General features: G+C 40.6%; 1 protein-coding gene across 1 annotated transcript in view; it reads left to right on the top strand.

The window, feature by feature from the left end:
- The first annotated feature begins 1,647 nt into the window (after positions 1-1,647).
- The window catches only part of DIAPH1 (diaphanous related formin 1), a 79,915-nt gene continuing 56,812 nt past the window's right edge, over positions 1,648-24,750 (top strand). The window contains exon 1 of the mRNA XM_090288131.1: positions 1,648-1,834. Coding sequence (XP_090144257.1) covers positions 1,718-1,834 — 117 coding nt within the window. The 5' untranslated portion in view covers positions 1,648-1,717. The remainder of the gene's footprint in view (positions 1,835-24,750) is intronic.

Raw genomic sequence — 24,750 nt, forward strand, 5'->3', positions numbered from 1 at the left:
TGAAGTCTGACCTTTGGTCTCTCCATTTTCCTTGGTAGTGAGGTTCCTGTGTTTGGATGCAGCTGGTCCCACCCTGTGGGCCTCTGTGGGTCCACTGATAATACTCCTAGGAGCACCTAACTGTGCCAGGTGGCATCCCTGTTTTACTTGGCCACTTGTTGCTCTGGGGACATACTTCAAAGTGGTTTCTATATTCATTGCTAGGACTGCCATAACAAAATACCCTGGGCTGCACACTTAAAAAACAGTAGTTTTTTTCTCACTGCCTTAGGCACTGAGGTCCAAAGTTAAGGTGTTGGCAGGGATGATTACTTCCAAGATCGCTCTCCTTGTGTTGCAGATGGCAGCCTTCTCAACGTGGCCTCAATGGTCTTCCCCCTCTGTTCATACACACTCCTGATGGGTCTTCCTCTTCTTATAAGGAGACCAGACAGATTGGATTAGGATTCATCCTAATGACCTCATTTTAATACAATCATCTCTTTAAACACCTTATGTACATTTAAAGGTACTGGATAATGGGACTTGAACCAATGAATTTGGGGGGACACCGTATTGCTCATAGCAGTTCCCTTACCCTTGATGTCTCTGGGCTTTTTTTTTTTTGCTGGACCCTGCCAGGACTTGGATGAAAGCCCCCTGGCTGCTTCTACCAGAACACTGCTGTGTCATGCTATCTAGGGATCAGGAACAAGGAAGGGGGGGTGCCAAGCAGGAGAGAAGTCTGGGAAGTCTGGGGCAGCAGTGAAACGCCCCTTCCAGAGAGTGTTATGGGCTCAGAGACCCATGTCCCTGCTGAAGCTTGATCTAAGCAGGTGCACGTGTTTTCCCAAAGTGCCACAGTCAGGGACCAGAACAGCTGGACATCCGGCTGCAGGGAGGTATGAAAGAAGTGTTTATTCGGGAAGTTCTCCAGGTACAGAGCCCTGCACAATGCCAACACCCTTTGTGTAAGAAAGGGGAGAAATAAGAGTCTATATTTGATTTATATTTGAATAGAGAAACTCGGCAAAGATAGATGCACCAAAAACAAACAAACCTAGGTAATCTAACTCCAGAGCTTGTCAAGTTCCGTCTCGCACTTGCCCTAGACCAAGCTCAGTTCTTGGCACATAGCTTCTAATAAAGGATAGCTGTCACTTTTTTTTGTTTTTCCACGTGCTCTGTGGATATTGCACACATGAAAACTATCATCCTGAAAAGCCCGGCAGTACATTTTTTGCCAAGGTAACAGTACCTCATGCGATTTTTGGTTCAGATAATATCCTGGTCTGGGTTATGAGAGGGTCCAGGCTTTACAGCCACGTGGGCACTGCGTGGGAGTAGGGAGGCCTGCGCTGCTTTCACTACCAGGGGGCGCTGTTCGCGGTTGCAGCCAAGTAGAGGTTGCACCGCCCACTCATCAGCCCCCCCCCCCCCCCCACGTGAGTCTGAATGGTTAAGCCCGCAAAGCAGGTAGCGCGCTTCCGCGGCTTCCCTCCACCCCCCTTCCTTCATTCATTGGTAGGGGCTGCAGATCCGGGCGGAAGTGGGGCAGGCGGGCGGGAGCGAGGCGTCACCGTTGTATATTCATGAGGCGCGCGCAGCGCGGCATGCTAATGAGGCGGGGCGCGGCGGCGGCTTAAGGAGCTGCTGGGCGGCGGCGGCGGCTGCGGGCTGGGATCAGCCGGGCGGGAGCCGTGTAGGCGCGGGGTCACCAGCCAGCGCGAAGCTAGACATGGAGCCGCCCGGCGGGGGCCTGGGGCCCGGCCGCGGGACCCGGGACAAGAAGAAGGGCCGGAGCCCAGACGAGCTGCCTGCGGCGGGCGGCGACGGCGGCAAATCCAAGAAATTTGTGAGTGTCCTTCCCACCCAGTTCCCTCAGCCCGGCCGGGTTACCGCCCTCTGGACCCAGGAGGTCCCCGCAGTTGGCCCCAGGGATGCACGCCCGTCTTTAGGGAGCCGCCCCCGCGCCTCCCTTCCTCGTTTTGTTGGGTCCTGGGCTCCACAGCCCGACCTCCTACCCCTCCAGGACCTCGGGGAGCCCCAGGAGTCCCAGCCGGCGCTTGCCCCGGCAACCTCGGAGTTTCCTTCAACCTCCAGCCCGCACGCTCTGCTCTTCGCCCCCGTAGCCCGGGCGGGTCTCAGCCCCATCTCTTTCCTCTCAGCCCCACTTCCTTTCTTCTTCCTCTATTACCCGAACACGCCTTCTCTATCTTGGTTCTCTGTGCTTTTCTGAGTCCATTTTCTCCTGTTACCCTTACCCCGCTTTTCGGTATTTTATTTGTTTCTCCTAAAGGTCACTTCCTTCCCCAAGATTGATCGCTTTCACCTGCTAACTTTCCTCCCGCCAGCCCTCTTTCTGGGCCCTCAGCCCGGTGTCACCTAATAATCCTTCCTGTCAGGAATGTTACCTGACTGGGGCCCTACCTCCCCTCCTCCCTTGAACGTTTGTCCTTGCGATGGCCGGAATGGGTTCTTGCCGAGGTCCTATATGGCCTTTGGGCATGACGTTAATTTTCTTCCCAGTAATTCTCTATCCAGAGAACCTGTCACTTTACCCTGTTGCTTACCACTTTTCAGGGAGTTAGCACTTCCCATGATTATGCCCTTCTTGACCTAGGATGGCGATAAACCTCCCCCATGGGGAGGAAGTTAGACTGCGAGTCCAAGAAGTTTGTGAGTAATTGAATTGCATTCTTTACATTTCCCATGATAACCACCTCCTTAACTCTTCTGTCACCACCTGTGCCCACGTCCTGGCATCCCTTTTCCTACCTGTAGAAGAGTATATAGGTTTCTTCAGGTGCTCATTACTTCCCACCAGAATCTGAAGGAATATTGATATTCATGTAACCCTATCCTATTTCACTACCCTTGCTCACACTAAATCTTTTTTATTCCTCTCTCCAGGGAGCTATTCGTTTGCTCTGTACTGTAAAAGCTTTGAAAGTTATGGGACGCTGTCCAAGAGAGAGAAAGGGTCTTGGATCTCGATAGTCATTTGCTAGTTGTAACTGTAGTTATTTAGTCCTCTGTTCCAGGTAATTATGCCCCCGCTGCAGTACCTCTTTCTGCTAACCAAACGGGTTCTCTCTCCTCTTTCTCTTTCCTCCTACCCCGAACCCTTAGCATTCTGACCCAACTCCACAAGTTTGGAAAGAAAATTGATCACGTGATAGAATGAGGAAGGAAATGTTGCCTTGGGACCTAGGGGGTTGAGATGTGGAGAGTACCAGACAGAATTAAAATAGTGACTCATCTCTTTCCACATATTTCTAGCAAGGCAGGTGCTCTGGACTGTCCTTTTCAGTGACTTACAGGTTGTCAGGAACTGTTTTTATCTGGCAGAACATCTTTTCCCCCAGAAATGTAGGGTTAATGGTAGTGATGACCCTCCTCTATGGTAACTAGAGCAGCATTTTCTTATGTTTCTTTAGGTTAAGAATTGATCTTATAGGTAGAGAGCTTCCTAAGACTTACCGTCTAGGGCCCATAGTCCTCGTGTTTCCGTATCTTTTTTTGTTTTTGTTTTGTTTCCAGGGGTACTGTTTGACCTTCCTCACCCAATTCCAGCTATTCCTCTGTGACTTGTAAATATTTTTCAAGTCCTTTATAGACTTCTACATGTGCTTTTGTTTTATCTAACACTTGTGTGTTTCTCAAATGCGTAAAATCTATGAAGTGCAAATGGTGCTAAAAGGTGAGATGCCTGAGGAAACTGCGTCATTTCACCTGTTTTGTGGAATGTCCACCAAGTCTTGTATACGCTGAGTGGTTTGGCTCTGAGTTGTTGGCCTTTGCTTTAGAGAGGGTGGAGCTGAACCAAGTTCTCTTTTTTCTTTCTGAGGTGTTGGTCTTAACCCTTAACTTGCTGAATTAAAAAAAAAAAATCTGTTGCACAGGTAGGGAGGAGAACTGCATTTTCCTGGAAAGGACGGCTGCTTAACCCCTTTACTGCCAACTGTAACGTACCCCAAGGCAGCAGGATAGTCTGTCTTCCTTGGGGATCTTTATATGAAAACCCTGGAGATGAGAGACCAAAGGAGTGTTGCAATTCCCTTCTCTTTGTATCAGTGTATGTATATGTGGGTGGGTGGAGTGGGCGAGGTTGCTGGTGTGCTTTTGTTACCCAGGGTTTAGTTTTCTTGAACTACAGGCTGAAAGTGTGAACTCAAAACTGTTTTGCCACCTCCACATTTTCTAGCGTGTGTGTCCTCTGGAGCTCCATTAAGAATGTCCTTTATAAAACTGCACTGGTTTGTTCTTAGTGTGCCCAAAGGTATTTGTTTGCATCTGAGAGGTTACTAATCCCTTTAGCTGCTACCCCCCTTTCCAGGCTTATGTAGGTTCTCAGTACAGTCCAGATGAACTGATGCCTAAGATCTGCTCTCCGAGGCATCTCTACTACTCTCTGAGACATCTTGTGTGGAAAGGAGATGGAGTGTAAGTTGAAAAAGTGGTTGGGCATTTTTAACAAATGTGGTTGTAAGAGATGCAAACGTGCGGCTGGAGCCAGGCTGCCTGGTGTTCCCCCTTGGTTCTTCATGAGTCTGTCTTCTCCTGGGCCTGGAACATAGCCATTCTCCAGCAGTATTCTGGTGCCTTTCAGAAGTCCGGAAGGTAAAGGAAAATAAAAATTCCAAATGAACAGTGTTTGACTGTTCAGCGATGCTGAATGTGGATGCCAAATAGACTGATTTCTGAAATAGGTAAGGGGAGTAAGTACAATCAGGATGTTAGGAGACTGCAGAGTATCCCTGCATTTTATAGATTCTATGTCTTCTCATACAATCAAGAAATTGATACAGTCTGAAAAAGAATATTGCTCCCTGATTCAGCTAGGAGCATAACTTTGTAAAACATGAATTTCAGTGTGGGATGAAAATAGATGATAATTTTTAATATCTTGTTAAACTTTGGATGCCTGTGTTACCAGGTGGAAGTTTCATGCCCTTCTAAAAGGAAAATGATAGTGAAAGTATAAATGTTTAGTTGTAGGACCCTATCCAAAATGACAGCAGTCAAGGGTGAAGGATGCCAGGCAGGATTTAAAGCAGATACTATAGAGGTAGAGAATATAAAAGATTTCTGCTTTTCTTATCTTAAAGGAGATCTTAACTTTGCTACAATGGGTCACAGAAAACCAAGGACTGTACAGAGAGCTTTATACAAGTCATGTTTTTGTTTTTGAAAGTTGATAAACATGGATTATTTAGTTTAGAAAAAAGGGAGAGAAGCTTACAGGAATGTTATTGAGATGCTTGAGATGACAAGATGATACCTTAAAAATTTCTGCCTTTCTTCCTACTTTGTCTTTAAAGACAAGGATCTTCTTGATAATGTTACATGTTCTTGTCTCAGAGGAAATCCTGCCTCAGGGAATGCCTCAGAATTAAAATCTCTGCCTTGGGAAAGTTGGTAAATGTTGGGATACTTTTATAAAAAGAGTCAAAAACGTTATTACCTGTAAATTATATTTATTATAAAAACTAAGAGAATAGTAATAAGCGAGAAGTGGTTTAACTTTCTTGTTGAGCAGATGGATCAGAATAGACTCATTTCCTGTGTGATAGAATAACCTTTTGCTATTCCCTGGGGCCCTTGGTGTATTTTATAAATGCATTGCCAAGTTATTCTTGGAGAGTGTTATATTTTCAGTGGAGTGTAATAGAGGCTTAAAAGATAAGGTTGTGCCACAGATGATTTAGGAGAACAGGTTAAAATCATGTTTATTAACAAGAAATACTAGGTATTATACAAGGTTTGTATATGCAGGTATGTTTTCTCCCATTTTATATTTCAGTTAGCTGAAATCATTCAAGCTACAAAAAGCATCTCAATTTTGAAACAGAGTTGGTATTACTTAAGTGTTTTATGTATTATGGTGAGCTGCCTGTTCCCAATTACTTTTATCTGAAAGCAGTGGGAAAAAATTTACCTCTTGCTAACCAGCAAAATGGGTGTTTGCTCCTAGTTAGTGTTAGGTGAGACGGAGTGAACGCTCTCCCCTGCTGCCTGTCTTTCCTCCCAAGAGTTTTTATTCCCTCTTTGCTTCTATAGGGTATGGTTCTAGTTTCCTGAACTAGCCAGGCTTTTAAGGAATCAGGAGCTGTAAAAGCTATTGATACTAAAATTTCTTAAAACCTGAAAGCTAAAATTGTGAAGTAAAGAGTCTTTTAATAACTATGAATATATTTTCCCTTTTTTTAACTTTCTTTTTTTTTTTTTTAACAAAGTTTTTAGAATCAAGGAGCCCTTTTTAAGGAAGTAAAAATTACTGAAGGACAAGAGAATTGCTGAGACCGGTATTTCAGTGAATTTTTACCACGTATTACAGGATAACCGGGTGAATTCCAACTCTGAACGTCTCACTTCCATTAATTATTAAAGCTTGCTATGAATGGCAAGCTTAAATTGGAGTTGAAAGGGACTTGAAATGTCATGAAGCCCAAACGCCCACTCAGTGCAGCAATCCTTAGAGTTGTAGGTTGGAAATATCAAGGGGCTAAGGGGCGGAAATTGGATAAGTGAATGGAGGAAGAGAAGTAAAAATTTTGGATTCTGTATTTCCTTTAGTAAATTTCAGGATCTTGGAATAGCTAGAGTAGTAGAAAGGGGTATAAAAAGAACAGATGTTAGAAGCTAGGAAACTGAAAGAGGAAAAAATTGAAAAAACTGGTTCTCTATGTGGAAGCATGGGACATTCCATCCTTAGTGGTGATTATAAGTGATCCTTAGGCAGTAGCTACTTAGGCATTTAAAAAACATTTTATTGATTTGAGAGAGAGAGAGAAAGTAAGGGCGCGGAGAGAGAGAGTGAGAGAGAGATCAAGTTTGCGTTCATTGGTTGATTCTTGTATGTGCCCTGACTGGGGACAGAACCTGCAACCTTAGCGTATTTGGATGACACTTCAATCAATTAAGCTACCCGGCCAGGGCTACATTGACATTTCGTTAGGGTAGCAGATACAGATCCAGTTTATGATGTCTTGAATTATTTTTCTGGATTTCTAATTATATGACTTATTTTAGGAATTGTACTGTGTGTGAGCATAGGATTTGTATTTTCTTTTATGATTTAACATACTTTATGGACCCAACAGAGGGTGATTTATAAACCTTCTTTTATCCTAAAGGTCACAGAACACCAAAGAGCCTGCCGCCACCCCCACCCCCCCTTAGAATTTTAGGATCATATAAAAAAGATGATCCTCACTTCCTCCCCCTCCCCACCTCCCAGTAGCTCACACTTTATTCAGGGGTCTTCACCTTTTTTTGTGCCATAGAACCTTTGGATATCACCTCCCCCTTTTTTATTTTGCAGCTATATTGATGTATAATTAACATACAATAAACTGCATATGTTCACAATTTGCGAAACCATTACCACAGTAAAGATAATGAATATATACAGTATCCTCAAAAGTTTCCTCCAGCCCTGGCTGGGTGGCTCAGTTGGTTAGAGCATGGTCCTCTACACCAAAAGGTTGTGGGTTCGATATCTGGTCAGGGCACATACCTAGGTTCCATCCTGCAGGTTCCATACCCGGTTGGGGTGCGTAGGGGAGGCAGTTGATCAGTGTTTCTCCCTCTCTCCCCTTTCCTCTCGCTTTAAAATCAATAAAAACATATCCTTGGGTGAGAATTAAAAAAAAAAGTTTTCTGCCTATTTGTAATCTTTCTCCCCTTTCCCTGTTCTCCCATCTCTAGGTAACCACTGATTTGCTTTCTGTAACTATAGTTTGTATTTTTTAGAAGTTTATATAAATGGAATCATACAATATGAACCCTTTTTTTCTGGCTTCTTTCAGCATAATGTATGTTGTTACATCTATTAATAGCTTATTTTCTTTTTTATTGCTGAATAGTATTACATTGTATGGGTTTATCATAATTTGTTTATTTATCTGTTGGTAGGCATTTGGGTTGTTTCCAGATGTTTTGTTTATTATTTGCTGTGCACATTCATGTACAATTTTTGGACATATGCCTTCATTTTTCTTTTGTAAATACCTAGGAGTGGAATGACTAGGTTATATGGCAGGGCTGTTTTTAACTTTTTAAAGAAATTGCCTGTTTTCCAAAGTGGTTGTGCCATTTTACATTCTCACAAGTAATATATGAGTTCCAGTTTCTTGTCTGCTCTTGGTATGATCAGTCTTAAATTTTAGCCATCCTAGTGAGTATATAGTGGTCTCTCAGTATGACTCAATTTACATTTCCCTGATGATGTTGAGCCTCTTTTCATGTGCTTATTTGCCATCTGTATATCGTCCTTGAAGTATCTTCAAAATTTTTGCCCATTTCATGGATACATAACAGACGGGAGCAGGGAGGACCTTTGAGATCCTATTTATCCTGGAAGCATTTTTATCTTAAGTGGTATTGGAAGACTTGTTTTTCTGTACTTGCTGTGCTACAGGTTGTATAATGGCAATTTTCTATATAAATATTAATGAATGTTCAGCTTTTTATATATAGGAAAATTCATTCTAGACTAGAAGGACAGGGAGTAACAATAACAGTAACAGTAATCATAACAGTTGGTGCATGTTACTATAACCCTAGCACTGCGCTAAAGAGCTTTAGATTCATCTCATTAATCTCTGCATCAACCTTATAAAATAGGGCACTGTTGTTATTCCCATTTTATAGGTAATTAAATTGGAATTGGGTGAGATCGAACAACTTGCTTTAGGTTATAGAATGGGATTCAAACCTAGATCTAGCTGTTTAAAAAAGAAAAATACCCTTGTTCTTATTTACCACATTGTACTGACCGTTTACATGTTTCCAATTTTTACACCTGCTGTAATAGAGTATTCCCTGCTAGGAATTTCTTAGACAGTTTTCATGGTATTATCTTTAGAGTCCTTTGACAGTTGCAGTCTATTAAAACTAGACTCTCTTCCAGTTTAGTTGGTGGGAAAGAAATATGGGTCTAGATGTACAAAGTGCAGTGTGGCTGAATGCCTAACTGCTTTTTGCATTAGTAATTTAGACTTTGAAACCTTCGCAAGAATCTTAATTAAACCTTTCTTATCTTAGGCATGAAAAAGTAGTTGTTACAGTACATGAAAAACCTATCTTTCCCTGACTCATGAGTTACTAAGAAATTGTTTAAATTATTATTTTTTGAAATGTACCTTATCTCCTTTGTAAGTAGAACAGTTCTAACAGCATTACCTGTCAGGAATTTTGGTTGTTTAAATTGCTGAGAGTAGCAAGTAGTGTTGACGCAGTGATGGGAGGAGGAGGAAGCTGTTGCGAGACTATGCAGTTGTCTTCTCTATTTTAGAGTTGGCATATGGCATTCTTAAAGACCTCTCTTTGTGGCCCTGACACTTGCCTGTAAGGGTTGCCAGTGGTTAACTCCAGAAGAGTCTCTTCTGAGTTTGGGGACTGCAGAAGTTTGTTCTGTGACCTGGCAGTTATTTGCCTGCGGTTAATTATTAATATTACCAGAGATCCAGGTAGCAAAAAGTAGAGAATAGTTTCTCTTGTTTGTCTGAATCTACATAGATCTACCCTAGATCCAAAAGGCTGAAGATCAAGAAGTCATGTGGTTGTCCTATCAAGTTCAGCCCTTGCTTTTTAAAAGATTGTAATCTCAGCCAGTTTTATAGAAGAATGGGTTGGAAAAGCTCTAAGGCCATAAGCATCGATTTTAAAAGCTGTAGAAATTCAGAGAAGTGAAGGAATTAAGTGGAATGATTATTGGACTGAGAATCAGAAGACCTAGGTTTCAGAATCTTAAGACTGCTGGAGATAAAAAGGATGCTGAAAATTATTTAATTCAAACCCTTTATTTTATTAAGAAATATGGGCCTAGAGAAGTGATCTGTCCAAATTTAAAATTAGACCTAGGACTGCAACCTTTATCCCACACTCCCTTGCGGTATTCTTTCCATATACAAGGGGGTTCCACCCCCAAAACAGAATTTATCTATAAAACATTGTGTATTTATTTTTACGTTTAAACTTTAGTTGCCTTAAAAGTACTCTCCATTTAATGCAATACACCGATGGAGACTTTTTTCCACTGCTCAGGCCAATTTTTGAACTCGTTGATTTTGATGCCTTTTAGTGCCTCTGCCATTTTTTGTTTCACATCTTCCACATTGGCAAACGTTTCCCTTTGAGGACTGTTTTCATCCAGGGAAACAAAAAAAGCCTCTGGGGGTGAGATTGGGTGAATAGGGAGGGTGGGACATGGGGGTCATACCATTTTGGGTCAAAAACTGTTGAACACTCAGCGCGGTGTGGGCAGGTGTGCTCTTAAACCACCCATTGTGAGATGGGCAATTTTCAGATGGGCACTGAAAGAGTCTTAAAAAAAAAAATTTCACTGAAGCCAAACCCAGCCTCTCACAACAATCTCTGCTGCCACACTGACACAAATGGTTTACTATAATACTCACCTAGCGGGGGAAGCCTGTGCTACAAGGGGCCCACCCTCCAGAAGATAATTCTATTTTTTTTAAGGCCCTCCTTTGTATTGCGCTTAGTCTGATTTCACTACTAATTAACCATGTGAACTCTGGGCAAGTCACTCCACTTTTATTGGTCTTCTCCTGTAAAATTACAGAGTTCTGGGCAGTGCTTGTGGCAGTCTCATTAGCTTCATAGAAGATGAGGGATACGGCAGGTCCTGGAAGGAAGTCAAAAGATTTGTAGAGGCTCAGTGGTTTTGTTTGGGCATCCTCCCGCAAAGCGAAAGGTCACTGGCTGACCCCTGGTCAGGGCACATGCCTGGGTTGTGGATTTGGTCTTCTGTCAGTCCCTGGTCGGGCCATGTACGAGAAGCAGCCTGTGGATGTTTCTCACGTTGATGTTTCTTTCCCTCTCTTTCTCCCTCCCCTCCCCACTCTCTAAAATAAATAAATAATAGTGTAAAAGCTTGGTAGAGAAGAGAAGGGATTTTATGGGGTGGGGAGCAGGGTGAACAGAGGCTGGGGGGTATGAATATGTGGTTGTAGTAAAGAGAAATGGCCCAGTTACAGAAGTCAAGAGGATTAGTGGGAGATAAATCATTTAAGAAAGATGAAGCCACTTCATGGAGATTATTTTAGTCCTGGGAAGGGCTTTTAGGTTCTCTTTCGTAGAAATCTGCTAAAAGCAGAACTGGGAATTGGCATTTTGTAGCGTGTCATGATGAATGTTAATGCAGATTTTGGCCATGTGAATATGTCATGGTGACAGTTAGTAAATCAGCATATCCAAGAACATGAATAGATTAGTGTTAAGGTTCCAGCAGATCATTTCTGCTACCTAGGTGGAGTTTATTGAGTTAAGTTTAATTCCCAGTTCTTAGTAATTTTAATACATTCCTCTTTTCAGACTGTCAGAGATTAGATTTAAAAAGATGTGACTCTCTTCAGCTAGCCAAATTGTGGGCTCAGGTGGGAAATCCCATTGTGTGAACAATCTGAGTCTATCTTGGGGCCCTGTTTCTTCTGAAAATTCTCTAGTACAGTGCAGTATAGGTTTTGAGTGCATGCTTTTTTAAAGTGTTTTTTAGTCTTTTGTGAATGCAAAATTATATAAAGGGAGAGGGGGGAGAGCAGAAAGAATCAGTCTTTTGGGGGGGCTCTTATGTAGCTTGCAGGGTGTTTAAGAGCAGTGATGGTGCTTAGCTCATGTTAGCATTATACTTTTATGTATTTTAGTTTTCATGTTAGTCTTGGGAATCTTGAGGTTATTTTCAAGGCTCTCTGTTTCTATGGTCTAATGTAGGAGATTGACAGTTTTGAAAACATTAGTCCTCTCACCAAGGTAACTACGAGGCGGAGAGCACCACTAATGTAACCCATACCCGACCAGAAGAACTGTTTTGAGAAAAGATCATTTTTCTCTAGAGATAGTATCTTACAGTTTTGTCTGTATTTAATGAAGGAACATGTCTGTAGGATTAGAAATTGCTACATTAATTTTCACAGTACAGGGCTGCCAACTTTTACCATTATAAATGAGTGCAGTATTTGACCCAGTGCTCTGGGGATTGTTAACATACATTTAAAGAGAATGATTGCTAAATCTCCATATTATACGAATCTATTAGTATCACAGTCTTTCATGGTTACAGAAAGGTTTACATAGAATATTAAATAAAGAAGATAAGGATGAGCCTTGACGTCCTCAGGATTTGTCTGGATCTTCACAAAAAATGCTAGTGCCCTACTTTTCTTTACTTAAACTCATATGCACCTATCCATAGCTATGGCATTTCTTCAGTTCCTTCATTTGGCCATAGAAGCAAAGTCGTTTTGGACTGTTCTAAAATTATTTCATCATGCTTGCATGGGGCCTCCAGAGATATTTTTAGTTTTAATAGTTTTTATGAAGGCTCCCCAGGCATAGAGGTTTCTAGTGATTTTTAAATTCTTGTATTTTAAAGAGATGGGAGTTGGCCTTAGTTGGCAGCTCTTTGTATCCGCCAGGGCTTGTACGTTACTTCTTAGGCCCACGGGTGACGTCTGTTTCCTGTGATTGAAACCACAAGAAGAAGTGGTGAGGAGCCACTGTAGGATATGCACTATCGGACAAGCAGCAGGCATTGGGCTGCCCTCAAAAAAGGCAGTGGTAACTAAGCACAGTCTTTTAGGGCCTTCGAAGAGACCCTAGAAATGATCTAACCCAGTCTCCTTGTCTTAAAATGAGGAGGACACTGAGACCTAGGGGTATTCAAGTGCTCAAGATCATGTCATTAGGTGAACTTCACTCACTATTCAATTTTCTTTCTCACATTGCATTGTCCCCCTAAATTTTGTTAACTGTGCCCTGCCAGAATGTTTTCTTAAATGAAGTACTGCTGGAGAAGAGTAAATTGGTGGATGTTTCGAATATGGGAATTGAATGATGTTGCTTTGCTTTTGGGTGCTGTGCTAATGATTTTTTATGTTTTTTTCTGAAAAGACATATACATCTAAGATTTTCAAAATAAGATATCTAAGAATTTGAACTTTCTATTTTTTGTTTTTATTTTACTTAGTATTTTAATACTCTAGTCATTATCTTTATGCACAGATTTTTACAGTTTTACAGTTATAGTTTACATACTTTCTGTTTTTAAAATAGTGTGTCAAACATTTTTCAGCTTTCTAATCTTTGAAAATTGCTACTTATTTGAAATGGAAATGTGTTTTTATTATAAAAGTGGTGGCATTTTTCTAAGAAAATATAAATATGTTTAAAAATGTAGTGAAACAGTTTCCTACCTTGTTTTCCAGAAATTATAGTTATTTTTAAATAGAACCAAAGAGAAGAATACATGATATATGGTAATCTCTTTGGAGTCTAAGTACTTTGGCTTGCAATTCTATATATGTTTATGTTAGACATAGTTTTATGCAAATATGATTGCTGGAAGTATCAGAAGGACCTTATTTTAACTCTTGTTTATATTTCTGGTATTGATGGAGTAGTAGTGATATTTCACTCCATGCTTTCCCCACAACCCAAGATTTTCTCAAAATAAAATCTTGTTCTAGATTTGTAAAAGGTCGGAAAATGTTTACTGTGGTTTCATAAGATTAAATCTGGTTTTTTGAGTGGTAATGTAATTTTTGGATCTGTTAAGCTATTATCAGTAGGCTGTGATTATTTCTGGTTGTTCAGGAATGATGTGAGGAGAGAATAAAAAGATATAATCATCATTTAGAAATGAAGGGTTTGAGAATGGGATTTAAAGAAAGGGGGCCTCCTACTTGATGCCATTATATAGAAGCAGCATCAGCTGCAGGAACTTCCTGTCTACCATGCTTTGGGTGTGTCAGATACATGTCCACCCTTGAGGAAGAGTAGCTGTCCTGCTACTGACATCACAACACGGGAGAAGACAGTTGCTACTGAGATTGTGAAACAGCATTCCTGAGTCACTGTTGCCAAATGAATGGACAACACCCGTTTTTAAAGGAGCAATCACCATCTTCTCTAAACTCAGGCAGTAAAGAGAGAGGACTAGTAAGAAATTAAAGAACAAGTATCAGTATTTGGAGCTTGAGAAATATGTTAACCTATTTGGAAAAATAAGTTAACATTAGTTAGTTTCCTGTGTATGTATTCTAAAGTTTTATCAGAACCTTAGGATGTTTGAAAGTAAGGAGGCTTTGCTGACTCTTCTTTCAACAGATGACAATATATGTGCATCTTCTTCCTGACAGCAAAGGAGATGGGCATGTCTGCCACACCTTGTGACACTTGATAGGAAACTAAGACTTCAGAATCTGAGCACTTTCTCGATTGACAGCTTGTTTACTCCAATGCATGAGTGCTTCATAGTACAAGGGACAGGCAGTTTGTTTGGATGGACTTGTAGGAAGAATGCAGTGTTCCCAGCCTGGTTTCCACCTGTTCTGCTGAGCTGGAATAGTGAAACCTGAGTGGACTTTCCTTTTTCTCTCTAGGCTATCAGCTATCTATGTTGCAGGCTATGCCAGTGCCAGGGCCTCAGGATGAGCAAAGCTGGAGGCAGAAAGTTCCCCCAAGAGCCTTGCCGCCTTAGACTATTAGAGGATTATTAAAACATGTTTTGGACCTCTTTGTTAGAGGATTGAATCCTAATATTCATACAGTTTTCTCCTTCTTTTATTTACAGTCAGGAAATGTGGTTTATTGGAAATGAGACTTACAAACAGTTTTAGACAGTTGTGAGGACACTGAGTTTGTTGCTTTTAATTTATAAGGAAGTTGTTTCAAATCTATAAGTGAATTATTGAAACAGGAAATGGATTACGGTTACCTAATGCTCTTTATATGGCATTTCTTACTTGTGTTTGAGAAATTTTTCAGGGCTCCCTGGGTGGTAGCAGGAAAAAGATGCTGCTTCTGGAAGGCAGGGGCTGATTGAAAGAACTTTTAAAATTAGGAATAGAAGGTTTTACACTCTACTATGTTCCCTTTATTGTCTCATGTGTGCATTCTAATGAGTTCAATTCTCTGAGTTTAGCTCTGGGGCTGCCAAGACAGCATGGAGCTAAATGGATGAACTGGTAGACTCTTACTTATTCCTTTAGCACTCTTTTCTTCTCATCTTGGAGAACATGAGTGTGCTAGTCCCATTCCTGGGGACTGCTGGCTAATCTTCAGTTTTCTTTCAGTCATCAGTCATTTTGTGCTTCATTCTTGGATCCTCTGACATACTCATTTTCTTTTCTTTTCTGAAGTGGCTGCTTCAGTTGTATACAACTCCTGTTTAGGCTGTTGGCATCAATAAGTGGTGATGTCAGAATCCATTTTGTTTCTCTGTAAATGGGAGATGAGATATTGACTCATTCCGTGTCATCCTTGGGCCATTCTTTGAAAATGGAAGGGAATGTTCTCTGCATTTGAAGGTACCTATTACTTCTTTCTCTGTAGTTGTAACTGAGTTCTGTATAAGGGAACTGAAGGGAGACCAGCAAGTTTCATTGGTTTCATCCTCATATATTATTTACCTTTTACAAAGCACTTTGCAAAACAAAGTGCTTTACATCCATTTTATTATTTATTCTGTAGCCCTACTTACACTAGTCCTTTGAGACAACATAGTCCTGAAGATAGGAAGACTGAAACTGTAGTAGATAAAAAGAAAAGCTAACCCTGCATTTACTGTACTTTAGTGGAAATGTAGCATGTTTTGTGGCAAAGCTGGAATAGGATTCATTGGAAATTGAATTTAATTAAGTTCATGCTATGACCCTCTGTTGCCTCACAACCCTGAGGAACTTGACTGTTGGTCCAGAGAGAATAAATAAATGAATTGAACCCCACCCTGTTCTGTATGATTCAGAGTGACAGGTACCTTACCTGTGCTTCTTGGGTAGGTGGATTAGGATTTGAAAGAAAATTGTTAGCTGTAGTGACACTGCATTTTAACCATGAGTGGCCGGTGTCTTTACTGAGGGTCTATTGCTTTCCAAAGGAGTTAAAAGACTCCCTCGGTGACACGTGTCCCCTAATTGGATATTTTCCCCAAGGACAATATCCGTGTAGCTGAAGCACCAATCAGAGTCCCCTGCTCTAGTCCAAAGGGGAAGAGATTACTCTTGAAAGTCTGGTATGATAGCTTACTGAGTTGCCTGTGACAATTATACTGTAGTATCATAAACCTTGACTTGACGCTTTTTCCTCAGTTTGCTCAGTTTGAATGAAGTAATGAGTGAATGAATATACAGTGCTTAGGATGATGCTCCTATACCTATAGTAATGCTAATATTTTAACTATTTATTAAATATTGGACATATCAATTGAACAAGACGTGGACTTTGCCTTCGAACAACTTACAATCTGGTCCACAGAAACAGTTACAATAAATGGTGTGAAGAAGGATCCGATATAAAATAGTAGAGCCTGGTTTGCGTAAGTCCTTTAGTTCTTTTTGCCAAATGATTCACTATGGTTTAGTGTATAATTAACAGGTGAGGAGTAACTTTTTTCCTTCTTCCGTGTGTTTGGAATACAATGTTAGCTAGTTAAGTTGTCAGGTGTGTATTTTAACAAGAATTCTTTCTATAGTAACAACAGCACAATTGCTTTTACAGCAGTCACTTCATTTTATGATCTCAAGAGATGTGTCTAGTTTTGTTTTGGTTTTTAATAAACAGGGAAGCTGAAGCATGAGTAATTAAAGTGACTTGTTCAAGCCCTGACCAGTGCGACTCAGTTGGTTGGGCATCATCCCACAAAACGAAGGGTCGCTGGTGTGATTCCTGGTCAGGGCACATGCCTGGGTTGTAGGTTTGGGTCCTTGGTTGCGGCACGTGCGAGAGGCAACTAATTGATGTTTGTCTCTCATATCAATGTTTCTCTCCCTCTCTTTCTCCCTCCCTTCCTCTCTCTCTAAAATAAATAAGTAAGCAAATAAAAAAATAAGTAAGTAAAAGTGATTTACTCAATCATACATGCAGTTTTTTAGGATGGCAGAAATTTTAAAAAATAAAAAAGGAGTCATGGTCTTTGTCAGTTTGCTTATAATGTATTAGTTTCCTGCTATTATGTGACATACTCAACAGCTTAAAACAAAACCTATTTATTAGCTTACAATTCCATTGGTCGGAAGTCCAGCATGGACAGTGTGGCTGGGTTTGCAGTATCTTTACAGGGCTGTTCATCTGCAGGCCCTGGGGGGAAATCTGCTTCCAGCATCAGGTCGTTGGCAGAATGCAGTTCCTTACAGTTATAGGGCTGAGGTCCCTGTTTCTTTGCTGGCTCTCAGCTCCTAGAGGCTGCCTGCAGTCTTTGACATTTGGCCTTCTTCATGCTCAAACCAGAAGTGGCACACTGTTGATTCCCTGTGTCTCTCATGTGATTGGGTCAGGCCCACACAGATAATTTTCCCTTTCTTAAAAGTCAGTTGTGCCAAATAACTAATCATAGGACTGATATCCTATCATATTTTCAATCCTGGTAATTATACAGGGTGTGTACATCAGTCTAGGAATCTTGGGAGATATCTTAGAAGTCTACCTACCACACTAAACACTTTCCTCACCCTGTGTTAGACAGCCCATGAGCAAGGGTGGGTGTCAGCAGAGGAAGAGGTAGGAGTTGAGTATTCTGAGGCAGTTAGTGAATGGCATTGTGATTCGTCGTCGTCGTCGTCGTCGGCAGCCGTCCGTCTCGAGAGACGATGGTGTAGCTTCTTAAGTGTCTATCTGCACCGCCGAGAATGGCTGTGCAGTCCGACTCGGGAGTGACACGGCATCTGTCTCCTCCCGTGTTGAATTGACATCTTGCGATGACGCTGGAGTGTCCTCTCCAGTGGAGCTGAAGCTACAGAGCCTGGGCAGGTGATATGGAGGGTCTGCTGTTGCCCATGCAGCAGACCCCCCCTCTCTTCGCAGCTGAAGGGTCCAAGGGAAAGACGGAGTCAATACAGCTTGGCTTCAGGTGCGCCGCAGGAGTTGCCGGTGTTGACTACAACGTCAAACCGCCTTAGGGACTCCGGCTCCGGATTTTCTGTCGGGGTTTACTCCCTTAGCCTTTCCCCTGAAGAGGTATGCCGCAAGGCAGCGGAGGTTTTTTGGAGTCAGAGTTTTCCTTCTCTGATGTACCCTGACTGGAAGATCGAACCAGCGACACTTAGCTCGCAGGCCGACGCTCAATCCACTGAGCTAAACCAGCCAGGGCATTGTGATTATAATGGTATTATTACAGGTATAAGGTCCAGGGATCCTGGGCTTTCCAGGACCATCACAGAGTAGGGGCCAGATGGCATTCATTCGTGGTATTATAGTAGTAGTCACTTAGCCAAGAGCTCAGTTGTAGTTGTAGTTGTCCTAGTTAAGTTAGCCTGAGCAAAATCTTAGAAAGTACTGAGATATAGGCTTGTAGTTGTAGGTTTCTGTTACCCATGTGCTAGCCACATGGCTTAATGGGATTTTGTCCATGAGTAAACTGTTCTTGTGAAGCACAGTGGTAGGAGTTGCACACACTTTTTGCTATGTAGTGTACTCTGTATTCAGAATAATGTTTAATCATATTCTCTTATTGGATTCTTTCTAACCTCTCTGCTGCTAAGGACACTACCTAATTACCTTTTGTTTGGCTACATAAGTATCCTGTGCCAAGAGATCATCCTTAATTGTCTGATAATTGTGTGCTTTTGTTTCTGACTGGAGGGAAAAGTTAAAGATTCAGGCAATTGGACAGAGGTGAATCAGTCCCTTGGATGAATTTTCTGATATCCTTGAGTTTATAATAGGTCCAGTTCTTTTACTAAGCAAAGGAAACCTCTGTTCAGAGGACTGCCAAGATTAGTCCCATTGACCCACTTTTTAAAAGTTGAAATATTAATAGATACACCACCAATACCACTGCAACAAATCCAGTAATGGGAAGGAAGTTTTACAGTTCATTTTCATTGAATATGCTAATAATTGATCAGGGTATATTTCATACTCATTAAGTCATTTAATTTGTTGGGCCTCACAGGGTTTGGGATCTTTTGACTTTTTAATTTTTGTTTTCTTATAGAAACCAAACTATAAACTATCTAGGAGGTTTCTTATTACCTCTAGATGGGAAGCAAAAGATTTATCACCACATATTACATTAGGATGTGGTGACTGAATGAGAGCTTTGAATTATTCTTTGGAAGCCGAGTTGAGGGGACAGCTTTTTGTTTTTATGTTGATCGATGGTCTTATTGCAGAGCATACCCAGCCAAGTATATTTATTTTTGATGCAGTGTAACTTTGAGTAATTTGATAAAAGTATGATTTGATAATACTGAGAATTATTTGGTGAAGATGAAACTCATTTTATTCAATTTTTTAGAAAAGATTTTATTTATTTTTAGAGAGAGAGGGAGGGAGGGAGAAAGAGAGGGAGAGAAACATCAGTGTGTGGGTTGCCTCTCACACAACCTCAATGGGGGACCTGGCCTGCAACCCAGGCATGTGCCCTGACTGGGAATCGAACCAGCGACCCTTCGGTTCACAGACCAGCACTCAATCCACTGAGCCACACCAGCCAGGGCTGAAGCTCATTTTAATAAATGCGATTTTGTTAAGCTCTTTTCTTGTACCAGCTAATGACCTTTAGAAATTTATTTATTCATCTTATTCTATTGAATAAAAAATTCCTATAGAACAAATGTTGGCCTACCTCTTTTTAAAATAAAATATTTGTGCTTCTCTCAATAATTGGTTGCATATAAATGAAAGATTATTATAAAAATTGAGTAACAGCAAAAATCTACATTTTGTGTGTAAAGGACAGTATTGCCACTATTAGATGGAGGCACTGTCTTGAAGTCACAGTCTGACTTTAGATTCTCTAACTATTTACAAGGGTCCCTTCTAAGGATATCAGTGGGCCACGGGGATTTGGGAACCTAGTGCTCACTGCAGTTGAGCATCTGGAAGGCTGCTGTGAGAACCATGTAATAGACATCAAACAGGAGTATGGTCAGGGGAATTCATGGCTCTGCATTTTCTGCTTCTAAGCTCACCATGGCCAACCTTCAGCTCTCCTGAATAAGTCATAAAGTAGAAATTTTTTGTTGGGTGGAATGAGTGTACTCGATAGTCCAGGCTGTAGAGCAAGGAAGGGAAGAAACTATTGGGTGGGCCAAAAGTTCGTTTAGTTTTTTCCATTAAATAAAAAAACACAATATTCATTTTCACCAATAACTATTGATTTGGATATTTTGAGTATGTCAGCTATCTCCCACATGGTATAATGTTGATTGTTTTCAATTAATGTCTTGATTTGATCACTATCAACTTCAACTGGTACCCAACGGTGGAACATCATCCAGCAAGAAATTTCCAGCACGAAACTTCACAAACCACTTTTGATACGTTCGATCAGTCACAGCACCTTCTCCATACACTGCACAAATCTTTTCTTGCATTTCAGTTGCATTTTTAGCTTTCTTGAAATAATAAAGCATGATATGCTGAAAATGATGTTTATTTTCTTCCCTCTTCAATATTAAAAATAGCTATACAAAAATTCACCAATTTTGATGTTTTCTAAAATGCACTCTGATATGACAGCTGTCACAATACAATCTAACAAAATTGTTTCAAATGATGTTAAAGACTACCAAGCGCTACTAGATCCATCTTATGGAAGAAACCAGGTGAACTTCTTGGCCAACCCAATATTAATATATGGTGCAGACAAGCTAAGAATCTGGGTCAGGCTCAGCAGGTGCTGTCAGTTTAAAAAGCCAGAACGAAGGTGATTGATAGTGGTGACAGTCTTTGAGGGTATGGCTCAAGTCTCATGGTTTCCTTTTAATTGTGCTTCTGACACAGAGTAGTCATCTGGAATCTTTGTCGCAGGGATTTCCTTTACCTCTTTCATGTGTTAGGTCTTCTGTTCCCTGTATTTCAAGTCTTCCATGTTCTTGAGTTGCTCCCTCATTTTGGTGGATCATATACTACAGTAGCTCCCTGAGGTACGTGGAGATAAATTTTTTCAAAGCTTAACTGTCTGGAAATGTCTATTCTGAATGCACATTTGATTGATATTTTGGTTCGGTATATAGAATTCTAGGTTGGAAATTATTGTCCTTCAAATTTTAAAGGCCTTCATTCTATTGTCATTAACTTTTGGCATATTGTTAAAAAAAAAAAAGAAAAATCCAAAGCTTGCCTGATTCCTTTGTATATGATCACTTTTCCTCTCATCTGTTGAATCTTGTAAATTTTCTTTGTATTCCCAGTGTTTTGAAATGTCACCATGATATGTCTTTATGTGGTCTATTTTTGTCCTTTGTGTTAGACACTCATCCTTCAGTACTGGGAAATATTCTTGAATTATTTCTTTGATAATTTGTTCCTCTCTTTTCTCCTACTATTTGGATATTGTACCTCCCACACTGATCTTCCAATTTTCTTATCTTTTCTTTCATTTTTCCATCTCTTGTCTTTCTGCTGTACTTTTTAGGAAATTCCTCAATTCTTTATTCCTGTCCTTCTACTGAGCTTTTCTTGAGTTTCTGTTCTTATATTTTAATCTTCTAAGGGTTCTTTTTCCTCTGAATGTTTCTTTTTAAAATGCTATTATGTTTTCTCTTGTGGATATTTATGATTTTTAAAAATCTTTTCCTTGCATAGTATCTGTATAAGTTGCTTTTTATTTTTCCTCTTATATTACTAGATTTTCTCAAATATCTGATAATCCTGAGTTTTGTCTGCTAATGTTTACGAATGAAGGACTAAAAAATTGGTTAGAAGCTCTGGCTGGCTCTGGCTTGTTGGTTGTGTGCTTACTGTAGGACAACCTGAGCCAATAGAAATATAAAGTGAATCACATATGTATTTATCTGTTTTCTTATAGTCGCAGAAAAAGGCAAAAAGAAATGTGAGATTAATTTTAATAATACAATTTACTTAATTCAAAATATCTAAAATATTCAGTATGTAGGAAATATAAAAATTATTGAGATATTTTATATTCTGTTTTTCTATTAAGTTATTGTGCTTAAGTGTTTATTTTACATTTATAGCACATCTCAACTCGGATGCTAAATTTTCATTAAAAAATACTTGATGTGTATTTAGACTTAATAAAATTTACAAGTGAAAAGTAGATTCATATACCAGAGGTGCTCCGAATATACTTAAGTTTAACAGTAACAATAAATTATTAGTTTTTAAATTTAAATTTTGTTTAAATAAAATTAGAAATTCTTTCCTCAGTCGCACTAGACACATTAGAAGTGCTCAGCAGTTTCGTGTGGCTAGTGGCTGCCACATTGGACCGCAGAGCTCCAGGGTGATCTATTTCGACTGTTAGTAGCCTTAGGTCATTTTTCAGTTCTGCAGAAAAGACGCTTCCAACTTTCTGTCTCAGGGGTAAGGGCCAGACTGCTGGTATTTTGAGAAGCTGGAAGGCGCGAAGGTGCTGGGTGTCTTCCTGTATAGTATGCATAGATTAATTTAATCTTTTTTTTTTTTACCGTATAGGATCCCTACACACAACTTTGCCTGATATCCCCCAATCTAGAGACCCTCTGTTTTAACCTCTTCTAAGAATAAACTTCCAGACTTCTGCTGGAGTAAGAGAGGACAGTGTCCTAATGGTGCATGGTAGGCAGGGGCAGGAGGACCTACATATCTGCTTCTTCAGCAGCTTTCAACCAATGTTCTTATTTTTAACCTACCCCCCTCCAACACTTATTTCCATAGATACCTGGTGCTGCTAATTTATGAGCCTTTTAAGTATCCTTAAGTATACTTTGGTTTGGTTATTGACTTTTCCTACTTCTAGTTTAGGACTCTGATTCTTAGGTTTGTTGGGTTTACCACTAGTCCTTCCATTTATTCCCTAGCTTCAAAATTTGGTTGTACAGTAGTTGTACTTTCCTTATTCCTCCCAGCCCTGTAGTCTCCCTCCTGTCATCATTGTTTCATTTCTAAAAATTTATTTTCTACAGATTTAGAAGGATTTCAAGAAGGGGAGCAATTAGCTGTTTTGATTCAGCCTACCATCTTTTACCTGGAAGTTTCTGTTAATCTGTATTTATGAGCAGATTTTGATATTAAAAAATTTTATTCAGTATTTATACATTTTTTAGTGTCTGTATGTGTAGTTAAAGGTTATAGTGGTAGTTTTAGTGGAAAACTCAATAGGAGGGACAGGAATGAAATATTTAGTGCAGATAGGCTAGGAGAATAACGGGTTAGTTTGGGGGCAGAAGAGAATTGACAGTGAACAGGTCAGTGATGAGAATGGAAATATTTAGAGGTAGGTTGGCATGATTAGAGTCCTTATTAAAAAGCTTGGAAATCTGAAGCACAAGGCATAAATATAGTTCCCAGAAGCATTTATCTTCCTGGACCCCACTATTTATAATATAATTTTTAAAAACTTACTGTTTGCAAACACAGTATACATAGAATCTTTAAGGAAGACACACAGTCGTCGGCAGCCGTCCGTCTCGAGAGACGATGGTATAGCTTCTTAAGAGTCTATCTGCACCGCCGAGAATGGCTGTGCAGTCCAACTCGGGAGTGACACGATATCTGTCTCCTCCCGTGTTGAATCGACATCTTGTGATGACGCTGGAGTGTCCTCTCCAGTGAAGCTGAAGCTACAGAGCCTGGGCAGGGTGATATGGAGGGTCTGCTGTTGCCCATGCAGCAGACCCCCCCTCTCTTCGCAGCTGAAGGGTCCAAGGGAAAGACGGAGTCAATACAGCTTGGGTTCAGGTGCGCCGCAGGAGTTGCCGGTGTTGACTACAACGTCAAACCGCCTTAGGGACTCCGGCTCCGGATTTTCTGTCGGGGTTTACTCCCTTAGCCTTTCCCCTGAAGAGGTATGCCGCAAGGCAGCGGAGGTTTTTTGGAGTCAGAGTTTTCTTTCTCTGATATGCCCTGACTGGAAGATCGAACCAGCGACACTTAGCTCGCAGGCCGACGCTCAATCCACTGAGCCAAACCAGCCAGGGTCAAGACACACAGTATTAAATAAATAAATACTACACCCTCAGTATATTATACTATAGCGGCAGGTTCCATTTCAATAATTGAATTGGGCTTGCTGTTCGATGTTCTATGGAGTTCTGAAACAATTTTGCCTATCCTGTGATTTTCTTTGCTGGTAGTTGCTGCCCTCTCTTGGACTAGTTGAGGAAATGCAGCTTTTATCCTGCATGCATTGTTTTTTGCTGTCCTTAACTCAAAGTTAGCATTAAAACATAGATAATTTTTCTAAAAGGATTAAATCTGTTTTTTATGCTGCATCATAAGAAACTATTATCTCCCTTCTTATAAAATTATGTTTACTTTTATATCTAAAGGCAAGAGTTAGTGGGCATTAAATGAGAACAAGGCAGAAGAATTTGGGGAATGCAAAGATCTTGGGTTTTCCAGTCTGGAGACGGGAGTTCCATACCCAGCTTGCCTATAATCATGTGACCGCGGTGATTTACTCCACCTGTCTGAGCTTTAGTTTCTTCAGTAATAAAGAGGAGGAATAGATTTGAAGGCTTCTTCAGGGATTATTATTTTAGGAAAACAGCCCCAGACTATATTTGTTCATGGGAGATGTAATGACTAAGGCTCAGGCTCTGCCCTGAAGGAATTGAATCTGGAAAGGGATAGAGGAGGCAGACAATCAAAAGACTACTGTAATCCACTACTAGTGCTGTGAGATGGACAAGTACCAATTACCATGGAAACACAAGGAGCAGGTACATGTCCAGTTAGAGGAGATGTCATCCTGTAGGGTATCTTGGAGTTAGCCTTGAAAGCACAGTCTAGACTGAGGGAAGTAGTAGTATGGGGAAAGTCTGGGCTGGACAGACAACTTGATCTGTTGTCCAAACT

This window comes from Furipterus horrens, unplaced genomic scaffold (genome assembly GCF_987537825.1).
Source record: "Furipterus horrens unplaced genomic scaffold, mFurHor1.1.pri manual_scaffold_10, whole genome shotgun sequence".
Taxonomy (NCBI): Eukaryota; Metazoa; Chordata; class Mammalia; order Chiroptera; family Furipteridae; genus Furipterus; species Furipterus horrens.